The following is a 13,013-nucleotide window of genomic DNA, read 5'->3' on the forward strand; positions in this document are numbered from 1 at the left end:
AGACACCATAAGAAAACTTGGTCACTCTCTGTCGTGTCGTCTCTCTTCCAGGAGGAGGAGCTGGCACGCCAAGGGTTGCTCTTCCAGAGTTACGGGCTTACGAGCGCTCCAGAGATGGATGCAACCCCGGTGTTTGCCGACTTACCTCCCGGTCTAGGCTACTACGACATACGCCGGCGCTTCGTGGACCGAGCTAAAAGGATCGACACCGTGTCTCGGGCAGTGTTCCCTATGAGTTTCCTCATGTTTAATGTCCTCTACTGGCTGACCTACAAGGTCCTACGGCATGAAGACGTCCAAGTTACATTGTGAGGACCTTAAGGACAGTGGACGGCGTCACTGAAGCATTAACAGGCCCTCATGCGAAACATGCCAGATGCAAGGTGACTGCATGTCTGGCGCTATTAAAACGCTACGTGACATCTTTACATTTTTAATACCTCCAAACATATGCACTTTTCATTGGTGCCAATGCTCCATACAACACATACACGTAGGATACACAATTATTTATGATCATTTTCTGTAGCTTCCCTTTGGACTCCTGCATGTCCTTGCTAGAGACATTTTTTTTTTTACCAGTCATTATTACAGTTATCACCTCAGTGAGTGTATGGCACACTCACTTCCTCTATGGACACTGCACTGATACTGTGTTAGTGATCATCCGCTATCTACTGGATTAAAAAAAAATCACTACATTTGACCTGCCATATAGTAGTGGCTATTCTTCTTGGGTTCTAAATTTTCAACAACACTTTGATACATGCACAACATTATATACATTTTCTACCGCTTATCCCTTTTGGGGTCGCGGGGGGTGCTGGAGCCTATTTCAGCTACAATCGGGCGGAAGGCGAGGTACACCCTAGGCAAGTCGCCACCTCATTGCAGGGCCAACACAGATAGACAGACAACATTCACACTCACATTCACACACTAGGGTCAATTTAGTGTTGCCAATCAACCTATCCCCAGGTGCATGTCTTTGGAGGTGGAAGGAAGCCGGAGTACCCAGAGGGAACCCACGCAGTCACGGGGAGAACATGCAAACTCCACAGAGAAAGATCCCGAGCGCAGGATCGAACCCAGGACCTTCGTATTGTGAGGCAGACGCACTAACCACTCTTCCACCGTGCTGCCCATATATACACTACCGTTCAAAAGTTTGGGGTCACATTGAAATGTCCTTATTTTTTAAGGAAAAGCACTGTACTTTTCAATGAAGATACATTTAAACTAGTCTTAACTTTAAAGAAATACACTCTATACATTGCTAATGTGGTAAATGACTATTCTAGCTGCAAATGTCTGTTTTTTGGTACAATATCTACATAGGTGTATAGAGGCCCATTTCCAGCAACTATCACTACAGTTTTCTAATGGTACAATGTGTTTGCTCATGAGCAAAGAAGGCTAATTGATGATTAGAAAACCCTTGTGCAATCATGTTCACACATCTGAAAACAGTTTAGCTCGTTACAGAAGCTACAAAACTGACCTTCCTTTGAGCAGATTGAGTTTCTGGAGCATCACATTTGTGGGGTCAATTAAACGCTCAAAATGGCCAGAAAAAGAGAACTTTCATCTGAAACTCGACAGTCTATTCTTGTTCTTAGAAATTAAGGCTATTCCACAAAATTGTTTGGGTGACCCCAAACTTTTGAACGGTATATATTGTATATATACAATAAATGGCCAAAAGTTTGGACACACCTTCTCATTCAATGTGTTTTCTTTGTTTTCATGACTATTTACATTGTAGATTGTCACACATACATATGTATATGTGTACATAACTCCATATGTGTTCATTCATAGTTTTGATGCCTTCAGTGACAATCTACAATGTAAATAGTCATGAAAACAAAGAAAACATATATATATATGTATATATATATACATATATATATATGTATATATATATACATATATATATATATATATATATATATATATATATATATATATATATATATATATATATATATATATATATACATATATATATATATATATACATATATATATATTTATAATGTGTATATTTATTTATAATGTGTATATATATAAATATATATGTGTGTGTATACACATGTATATATATATAAAAATACATATATATGTATATATATATAAATACATATATATATGTTTATATATATATATAAATACATATATATGTTGTATGTATATATATATACACATTTATTTATATATAAATGTACATATATGTATGTATATATAAATGTATATATAAATATAAATGTATGTATTGTATATGTATGTATATATACTGTATATATGTATATCTATATGGATATGTATATATATATATGCATACATATACAGTATATATATACACACACACACACACACTTATACAGTATATATATTCACACATATACAGTATATATGTATATACAGTATATATATATATATATATATATGTAAACATATATACAAACCCCGTTTCCATATGAGTTGGGAAATTGTGTAAGATGTAAATATAAACGGAATACAATGATTTGCCAACCATTTTCAACCCATATTCAGTTGAACATGCTACAAAGACAACAAACTGTTCAAACTGATAAACTTTTTTTTTTTGGCAAATAATCATTAACTTTAGAATTTGATGCCAGCAACACGTGACAAAGAAGTTGGGAAAGGTGGCAATAAATACTGATAAAGTTGAGGAATGCTCATCAAACACTTATTTGGAACATCCCACAGGTGAACAGGCTAATTGGGAACAGGTGGGTGCGATGATTGGGTATAAAAGCAGCTTCCATGAAATGCTCAGTCATTCACAAACAAGGATGGGGCGAGTGTCACCACTTTGTGAACAAATGCATGAGGAAATTGTCGAACAGTTTAAGAACAACATTTCTCAACCAGCTATTGCAAGGAATTTAGGGATTTCACCATTGAAGGTCTGTAATATCATCAAAAGGTTCAGAGAATCTGGAGAAATCACTGCACTTAAGCGATGATATTACGGGCCTTCGATCCCTCAGGCGGTACTGCATCAAAAAGCGTCATCAGTGTGTAAAGGATATCACCACATGGGCTCAGGAACACTTCAGAAAACCACTGTCAGTAACTACAGTTGGTCGCTACATCTGTAAGTGCAAGTTAAAACTCTACTATGCAAAGCGAAAGCCATTTATCAACAACACCCAGAAACGCCGCTGGCTTCGCTGGGCCCGAGCTCATCTAAGATGGACTGATACAAAGTGGAAAAGTGTTCTGTGGTCTGATGAGTCCACATTTCAAATTGTTTTTGGAAACTGTGGACGTTGTGTCCTCCGGACCAAAGAGGAAAAGAACCATCCGGTTTGTTATAGGCGCAAAGTTGAAAAGCCAGCATCTGTGATGGTATGGGGGTGTATTAGTGCCCAAGACATGGGTAACTTACACATCTGTGAAGGCGCCATTAATGCTGAAAGGTACATACAGGTTTTGGAGCAACATATGTTGCCATCCAAGCAACATTATCATGGACACCCCTGCTTATTACAGCAAGACAATGCCAAGCCACGTGTCACAACAGCGTGGCTTCATAGTAAAAGAGTGCGGGTACTAGACTGGCCTGCCTGTAGTCCAGACCTGTATCCCATTGAAAATGTGTGGCGCAATATGAAGCCTAAAATACCACAACAGAGACCCCAGACTGTTGAACAACTTAAGCTGTACATCAAGCTAGAATGGTAAATAATTCCACCTGAAAAGCTTCAAAAATTGGTCTCCTCAGTTCCCAAACGTTTACTGAGTGTTGTTAAAAGGAAAGGCCCTGCAACACAGTGGTAAAAACAACTTTTTTGCAATGTGTCACTGCCGTTAAATTCAAAGTTAATGAATACTTGCACAACTTTTTTTTTCTCAGTTTGAACATTAAATTTCTTGTTTTTGCAGTCTATTTAATTAAATATAAGTTGAAAAGGATATGCAAATCATTGTATTGAATGAGAAATGACACAATATGTTACTGCATACATCAGTAGACGAATTAGGAGCCTTTGTTTGCTTACTACTAAAAGACAAGTTGTCTAGTATGTTCACTATTTTATTTAAGGCCAAAATTGTTCTTCGATTACAATAAGAAACATATATGCAATGTACCGAAAGATTTTTTGTTGAAATAAAGCCAATTATGCCATTTTTGTGGTCTCCTTTATTTACAAAAGTATCGAAATACATTTTTTAACGATACCAAAATATTGGTATCGGGACAACCCTAATACACACATATGTATATATAAATATATACACACACACACACACCCACACATACACTATTAACTAACTATATATCAATATAATATATTAACATTAATCTTGACAGTACTACTTTGACTACTTCATCATTGTTATGTATTTTGGCGGACAAAGGGTTCTGGAAGATGTCTGGCATTGTATTAGGATAATAAGCGATACAAAAAATAGATACTTAATGTATCCTTCCACTGTTTTCCAATGTGTTTGTTGTTATTGTGTTATCACATTTTGTAAATGTAGTTTGGGGGGAAACAATCCCCACTATTTGTTTTTTTATTTGTTACTTTTTTATTTTAGTTTGCATCTTTTGCCGCAAGATGGTTATGGCGTCACATTAGTACCAAAAATCCAAGCGCGTAAAAACTGTTATCGCGCGCTGATTCTCCACTTCGTGCGCGCGCGCGGTGCCTTTCTGCGCGCGCGCTGTGCCTTTCTGCGCGCGCGCTGTCTCGGTCTGTGCGCTGTCATGTTTCATTTTGGTACTTTGGGGGCGGGCATGCTTAGACCGCCCCTTCTTTCTGATTGGCTTTTGAAAAAAACAAAAAAACAAAACAAAAAAAAAACAACAACTTCAAGTAGGTTGTAAAAAAAGGCAGATGAAGTGAAACTATAGCAATGCTTTTCTTGACACTCTCTCATGCACACAGATACTCATGTTATGAGAAGTATATTGTTTCAAAAATATTAACATTAATTGTTGATATTTTAAACATATTTCAGATTACATTGCTCGAATTCAAAAACCACTTTACTACACAAATATTAGGCCCAATGTGCAGGATTATTCTATTAGTATTAGTTATTTTTATGTTTTATCATATCTTAGCTTATTTTTATGTTTTATCATATCTTAGCCTATTTTTATATGGTCTTATTATATTTATATTTCAGTTGTTATTGTATTTTATTTTATGTTATAGTTTTTCATATTGTAGTTTATTTTTGTGTTTGATTATATCTTATCTTATTTCATATTATTTTTGGACTTTTACCTGATGTGTATTTTAATTGTTTTTAATCCATTTATTTGATCATCTAGTGTTTCCTCAAAGAGCCCTCTGGATCTCCACGTCCAGAGGGTTCCTGTGATTGGCTATTGTCATTGTGTTGTTATTATTATTGTTGTTGTTGTTTGTTTATTTTTATGTACATGTTTGACTGTCTTCATGGGGTGTGGGTGTTATTTCTCATTTTGTTTTTAACTATCTAAAGCACTTTGAGCTGCATTTTAAATGTATGAAAAGTGCTTTATAAATAAAAATGTATTATTATTATTTTTAGTAATAGTACCCTTACAATCACTCCAAACCAGTTCAATAACTTACCTCTTTTTCAGCCAACATTTTTTATCCACTTCTTCCTCCGTAAATCTTGATACATATTGACGATGACCCGCCCTGCTATACTTCTGATTGCTCAAAGCCAATCAGAAAGAAGGGGCGGTCTAAGCAAGCCCGCCCCCAAAGTACCAACATGAAACATGACAGCGCACAGACCGAGACAGCGCGCGCGCAGAAAGGCACCGCGCGCGCGCACAAAGGCACCACGCGCGCGCAAAAGGGTGTCGCGCGCGCGCACGAAGTGGAGAATCAGCGCGCGATAACAGTTTTTACGCGCTTGGATTTTTGGTACTAATGTGACGCCATAGATGGTGCTGTTGTACCATCTAGGATTTTACTCACAAATAATGCTTTTGAATGAACACTTAATTTAATCGAAGTTGTATTTTGTCTTGAAAGCCATGAACAGAGGTTTCTATTTATTGAAGAAATCAAAAGTGTAACTGTTATTTAACTGTTCGGTGTGTTTTTATTGGAGCACAAGTCACAACATAATTACATTTCCTTTGAAGATTGACTACTACGTGTATGCATTGGGTGTACATAGCCAATGCATACACGTAGTAGTCAATCTTCAAAGTAAATTTAATTATTACATTACATTTTAAAAATATATATTTTTTTACAGTACATCTTTCAAGGGATCAATACTATTAACATGAAACTTGTATATACTTTAGAGTAGTCATGGTACAGCTTATTCCTATTATATACACTGAAAATAACTCTGAACACACATCTATGTTTAGAGAGCTGGCAATACAAGTCAGTACCAAGATAGTTAGATGTGTCTTTTAAACAGTCAAGCATGGTGGTGGTCTGGGGCTGCATGAGTGCTGCTGGGACTGGGGAGCTGCGGTTCATAGAGAGGAAACATGAAATCCAACATGTGGATTTCAAGAATGACAAATTCCGGCTCAACTTCTCATTTATGGGTGCATTATTGGCTTCTAAAAACTAAAAACACGACATACAAAAAATTCAAACACTTTATATGGTTACAAAGTACGTGTATGATAAAAGAAAATTACCTCGTGGCCGCCTTGGACTTTGGAGGTCCTCTGCGAATAATCTTTGTACTTGTGAGTTCTGAACAAACATTCTAAGTACAACTTTGAACAGCAAATATTACATTTAATGTTACACAAAAGTGACAAATACCTTTTACACTTTGTAACTTGCTGCAGATGGCATGAGCGACATCTCTTTCCACAATACATATCTCGCAACCTCTCATATGCCACTACAAACCCTCGCGATAATGTCGGTATCTCATGAATTTACAGAAACTTTGTCATTAATCACGTATACGACCAAACAACCTCTTATAGGAAAGAACATTTATCACAAATTACGCATATTTTAAAAACAAAACAAAAAAACATTGCATATACTGTGCATATTTGAACTGTTTAAACAAGTATGTTTAACCCTTTTGTTTGGTCATCTGATGACACTTACACAACATGTACTGTGGCATTCAGAAGTTGAGCATGTCCACTTTCCTCGGGAAACAGGGCTGCATTTCCAACGTGATGAGAAGTCTAAACACACCTCCAAAATGTTATGTGTTGGTGATTTGAATTCACGCCCAAGACAAGTATTAAGTCAATGTTAAATGATCACACTGAATATTGACACTTGCAGCCGTAATTCAAATGTTTACTGAGTGGTATGATCATGTGTGTTGCAGAATATTTAATATAATATATTTGTTCCATGCCAGCCACCCTCAAGCACATTCTCACAGGGTGCAAAACCAGTCTCACCCAAGGACGTTACACCTGGCGTCACAATCAAGTCCTAAAGACCCTTGCGTCCACCCTGGAGGACAAACGAGTAACCATCAACTCCCTACCACCACCAGCAGCCAACCACCAGCAGACCATTACCTTTGTCCGCGAAGGGGCTAAGGTAGTCAGGAGCGGCTCCATACCACCTGAGCGAGGCCAGCTATGCTTAGCCCGCGACTGGAGGATGCTGGTTGATCTTGGCCGGCAGCTTGCGTTTCCTCCGGAGATTGCTGTGACCACCCTGAGACCGCACGAGGTGCTCTGGTCCCCTTCACAAAAAAAGGTTTTCATCATCGAGCTCACAGTACCCTGGGAGGACTCAGTGGATGAGGCTTATGAGCGAAAACACCAACGCTATGCCGAGCTTGCAGCTGAAGCACAACATCGTGGCTGGAACACTGAGGTCCGTCCAGTGGAGGTGGGCTGCAGAGGCTTTGTGGCGAGATCTACCACCAAATTGCTTGTAGACCTTGGAGTCCGAGGCCAACGCCTGCGTATAGCCATCAAAGCTGCATCGGAGGCAGCCGAAAGAGGCAGCCAGTGGCTGTTCATGAGGAGGAAAGACCCCTGTTGGGCCCCCAAGTAGCAAGCCAGGAAGTATGCGGTCAGCTTAGGCTTGACTCAGGGAAAAGGACGCCCCTGCCATGCATAGTCCCATGAGAAGTCTGCTGTTCAACACCAAGCGACTCATGCTTAATTGGGATTGACGCAAGCCCTGGGCCGATCACCCTGCGGCTGGCCACCCCTGGAGAGGGCGTCTAGTGATAAGGCCGAAACGCCCAGTGACCCAGGGGCACACTACTGATGATGCGTCCAAATTGCAAAACACCCATCCACCATTTCACCAGCCATCACCAAACACTCTCAAGTATGTGCCAGCACAAAGGAATTTTACAACTTATCCTGTGTTTTTGTAAACTAAGGGGGGGGGGACATAAAACATTTTCATGGGGGCACCTGCCAAAAATGTATTGCCGCTGCTGTAGCCAGGGGCGCCGCTAGGGATTTTGGGCCCCATGAAAATAATCTTTACAGGGCCCCCAACACAGCGGCAACATTATAATTTTAAAGTTAAAGTTAAAGTACCAATGATTGTCACACACACACTAGGTGTGGTGAAATTTGTCCTCTGCATTTGACCCATCCCCTTGTTCACCCCCTGGGAGGTGAGGGGAGCAGTGGGCAGCAGCGGTGCCGCGCCCGGGAATCATTTTTTGGTGATTTAACCCCCAATTCCAACCCTTGATGCTGAGTGCCAAGCAGTTTCATCATCATTAGGGGCCTCTCTGGACCCCCCTCCGTCATGGGCCCCTAGAATCCGTCTCCTTTACCCCCCTGGCTGTAGCACGTGCACTTGTTAAACCTTAAATGCTGGCCTTTGTCCGTCCACAATACCTACTAACACAATGGGGAAATTACGTTGTTGTAGTGCAGGTTTTTACATACGATAACAGAAGTAAAGCATAAGGAAAAACATATAAGCCACTGGACATTACCCAGAAGGCATAGTGCTGTAGATGGAAGCGGAACAGGGTCTGAGTTACGAGTTAATACGAGAGTTGTGCGGTTAGAGCAACAAAGAGTTGAGATATATTTACACATGTACAGAAGAAACACATGCAAACTATGACAATATTTTTCTCTGTCTCCCCCTAGTGGATTTGTACATATAGCTAGGTCGCATTACAAGCTCGCTGTCAAGAGTCGATCGCACATGTTTCATCTCTACATTTCACTCTCGAGGCACATATTTCATAGGTATTTCGCCGTAAAATTTCAACTCGTTTTTTGTCTTGTAAAAATTTGGGCTTGATTTTAGTGAGCTTTACCTCATAATAATACCATCCAAATTGTCCCGTAAAATTATACATTTGTTGTTGGGGCACTTTAAAAAGTTAAAAGTTAAAGTACCAATGATTGTCACACACACACACTAGGTGTGGCGAAATTATTCTCTGCATTTGACCCATCACCCTTGATCACCCCCTGGGAGGTGAGAGGAGCAGTGAGCAGCAGTGGTAGCCGCGCTCAGGAATCATTTTGGTGTTTTAACCCCCAATTCCAACCCTTGATGATGAGTGCCAAGCAGGGAGGTAATGGGTCCCATTTTTATAGTCTTTGGTATTACTCGGCCTGGTTTTTAACTCATAACCTACCGATCTCAGGGCGGACACTCTAACCACTAGGCTATTCTGTTTTATTTTTTATTTTTCTCGTGTATATTACTTGATATTAATATTGCTATATAATTATTCTATTTTGTTGTGACATTGTGATTTAGATTTTTGAATAGTTTCTTGTAAAATTAGGGCTTTATCCTCACAATAAGACCATAAAATAAAAAAATAATAAAGCTTTTTTTTTTTCATAAAATGTCTTTTTTTTCTCCCATACACTTCTGTCTTTACTCTGCGATATATTATTAATACTATTGTGACTATATTTTCTTTCTTTCTATACATTATGTAATGTATTTGTTGCATGATCAGATAATCAATTCATCCATCTTCTACCGCTTGTCCCTTTCGGGGTCGCGGGGGTGCTGGAGCCTATCCCAGCTGCAGTCGGGCGGAAGGCGGGGTATCTATCCATTTTCTACCGCTAGTCCCTTTCGGGGTCGCGGGGGTGCTGGAGCCTGTCCCAGCTGCAGTCGGGCGGAAGGCGGGGTATCAATATCCATCCATCCATCCATTTTCTACCGCTTATTCCCTTCGGGGTCAATATGTTTTTTAAATGTTTTAACAATCCCTGTCAAGCCACTCAGGCAACAAGTAGATGCCTGTATCTCCATCCATCCATCCATTTTCTACCGCTTGTCCCTTTCAGGGTCGCGGGGGGGGCTGGAGCCTATCTCGTTGAAGGCGAGGTATACCCTCATCACACGTCACCTCATCGCAGGGCCAACATAGATAGACAGACAACATTCACACTCACATTCACACACTAGGGCCAATTTAGTGTTGCCAATCAACCTATATTAAACCTTAAAAGAAACACATTTTTTGCCGCATTTTTACTGTCAAAATGGAAAGAATCAATATGTTTTTTTTGTTTTTTTTACATTCCCTGTCAAGCCACTCAGGCAACAAGTATATATGCCTGTATCTACTGTACAGAATTGCTTTACACAAGAGAAGTCTGGGATACTTCTCTTAGTGCCTTATTTGACTTTATTAAAGGGATTTATTTAATGTTTGGTGCAGACGGACCGCAACAGGAGGGGATAGAAAGAAGGAAAAAAGGAAGCCATAGGGGGAAAATGCGGGGACAAGGGGAGGGTATGACAGAGAGACAACAACAACAACAAAAACCACAACATAACAACATCAGCAAATAGAATATATACAAATACCAAAAACTATAGCAAAAAAGCAGTTAGTGAAGTAGATAGTAATAACACAGAAATTACAATGAACATTATTACACTACAAATGAGCAATACAAACACCACTAGAAATAACACTATTGATAATGAATAATATTAATAATTACCTCTAGTAGGGGCAGCACGGTGGAAGATGGGTTAGTGCGTCTGCCTCGCAATACGAAGGTCCTGGGTTCGATCCTGCGCCCGGGATCTTTCTGTGTGGAGTTTGCATGTTCTCCCTGTGACTGTGTGGGTTCCCTCCGGGTACTCCGGCTTCCTCCCACCTCCAAAGACATGCACCTGGGGATAGGTTGATTGGCAACACTAAATTGGCCCTAGTGTGTGAATGTGAGTGTGGATGTTATCTGTCTATCTGTGTTGGCCCTGCGATGAGGTGGCGACATGTCCAGGGTGTACACCGCCTTCCGCCCGATTGTAGCTGAGATAGGCTCCAGCACCCCCCGCGACCCCGAAGGGAATAAGCGGTAGAAAATGGATGGATGGATTACCTCTAGTATCAACATTACAATCACTTTGAATGTAACAAAACATAAATGTAATGAATACTTGCACTACATAAGAAAGCAGATAAAGAGGGAGGAAGAAAGAAGAGCAGACTATATTAACCTTGCAGATTGTTATGGTCAAAATAGGTTGAGCTTCAGCAGTGTGACGTGTTCCTTCCCAGTTTCCCTCGGTTGGTGGGTGAGAGGAGTTAACAACGTTCATACATGTTTGATGAAACGTGATTATATGCATGAGTGTATGTAGAGTATATGTGCACGTGTATGGACAGTATGTATGTACAGTCGTGGTCAAAAGTTTACATATACTTGTAAAGAACATAATGTCATGGCTGTCTTGAGTTTCCAATAATTTCTACAACTCTTCTTTTTTGTGATAGAGTGATTGGAGCACATACTTGTTGGTCACAAAAAACATTAATGAAGTTTGGTTCTTTTATAAATTAATTATGTCATTACGTCTACTGAAAATGTGACCAAATCTGCAGGGTCAAAAGTATACATCCAGCAAAGTTAATATTTGGTTACATGTCCCTTGGCAAGTTTCACTGCAATAAGGCGCTTTTGGTAGAAATCCACAAGCTTCTGGCAAGCTTCTGCTTTAATTTTTGACCACTCCTCTTGACAAATTTGGTGCAGTTCAGCTAAATTTGATGGTTTTCTGACATGGACTTGTTTCTTCAACATTATCCACATGTTCTCAATGGGGTTTAAGTCAGGACTTTGGGAAGGTCATTCTAAAACTTAATTCTAGCCTGTTTTAACCATTCCTTTACCACTTTTGACGTGTGTTTGGGGTCATTGTCTTGTTGGAACACCCAACTGTGCCCAAGACCCAACCTCAATTTTTGTTTCATCTGACATCACATGGACAAAGATAAGACTTTCTGGAGAAAAGTTCTGTGGTCATATGAAACAAAAATTGAGCTGTTTGGCCACAGTACCCAGCAATATGTTTGGAGGAGAAAAGGTGAGGCCTTTAATCCCAGGAACACCATGCCTACCATCAAGCATGGTGGTGGTACTATTATGCTCTGGGCCTGTTTTGCTGCCAATGGAAATGGTGCTTTACAGAGAGTAAACGAGACAATGAAAAAGGAGGATTGCCTCCAAATTCTCCAGGACAACCTAAAATCATCAGCCCGGAGGTTGGGTTTTGGGCGCAGTTGGGTGTTCCAACAAGACAATGACCCCAAACACACGTCAAAAGTGGTCAAGTAATGGCTAAAACAGGCTAGAATTAAGGTTTTAAGGTATATATATATATATATATATATATATATATATATATATATATATATATATATATATATATATATATATATATATATATGTGTGTGTGTGAATGGTTGTCTGTCTGTCTTTGTGACTTGTCCAGGGTTATATATATATATATATATATATATATATATATATATATATATATATATATATATATATATATATATGTGTGTGTGAATGGTTGTCTGTCTGTCTTTGTGACTTGTCCAGGGTGTACCACCCAAGTGCAGCTGGGATAGGCTGTGTGACAAGCGGTAGAAAATGGATGGATATATGGATGTATTCCATGTATTACAAATTTAAGATAGCTCAGGCTTTTAAAAACATATTTTCCATGTAGTTTGAAAAATATATATTATACACTTTAAAGGCCTACTGAAACCCACTACTACCGACCACGCAGTCTGATAGTTTATATATCAATGAT

At 39.4% G+C, this 13,013-nt stretch overlaps 1 protein-coding gene across 1 annotated transcript in view; it reads left to right on the forward strand.

Annotated features, from left to right (window-relative positions):
- glra4b (glycine receptor, alpha 4b) overlaps nt 1-713 on the forward strand; it is a 36,583-nt gene extending 35,870 nt beyond the window's left edge. Inside the window, exon 10 of the mRNA XM_062046389.1 lies at nt 52-713. Within this exon, the coding sequence (XP_061902373.1) occupies nt 52-312 (261 nt within the window). The 3' untranslated portion in view covers nt 313-713. The remainder of the gene's footprint in view (nt 1-51) is intronic.
- Nucleotides 714-13,013: the final 12,300 nt, after the last annotated feature.

This window comes from Entelurus aequoreus, linkage group LG05 (genome assembly GCF_033978785.1).
Source record: "Entelurus aequoreus isolate RoL-2023_Sb linkage group LG05, RoL_Eaeq_v1.1, whole genome shotgun sequence".
NCBI lineage: Eukaryota > Metazoa > Chordata > Actinopteri > Syngnathiformes > Syngnathidae > Entelurus > Entelurus aequoreus.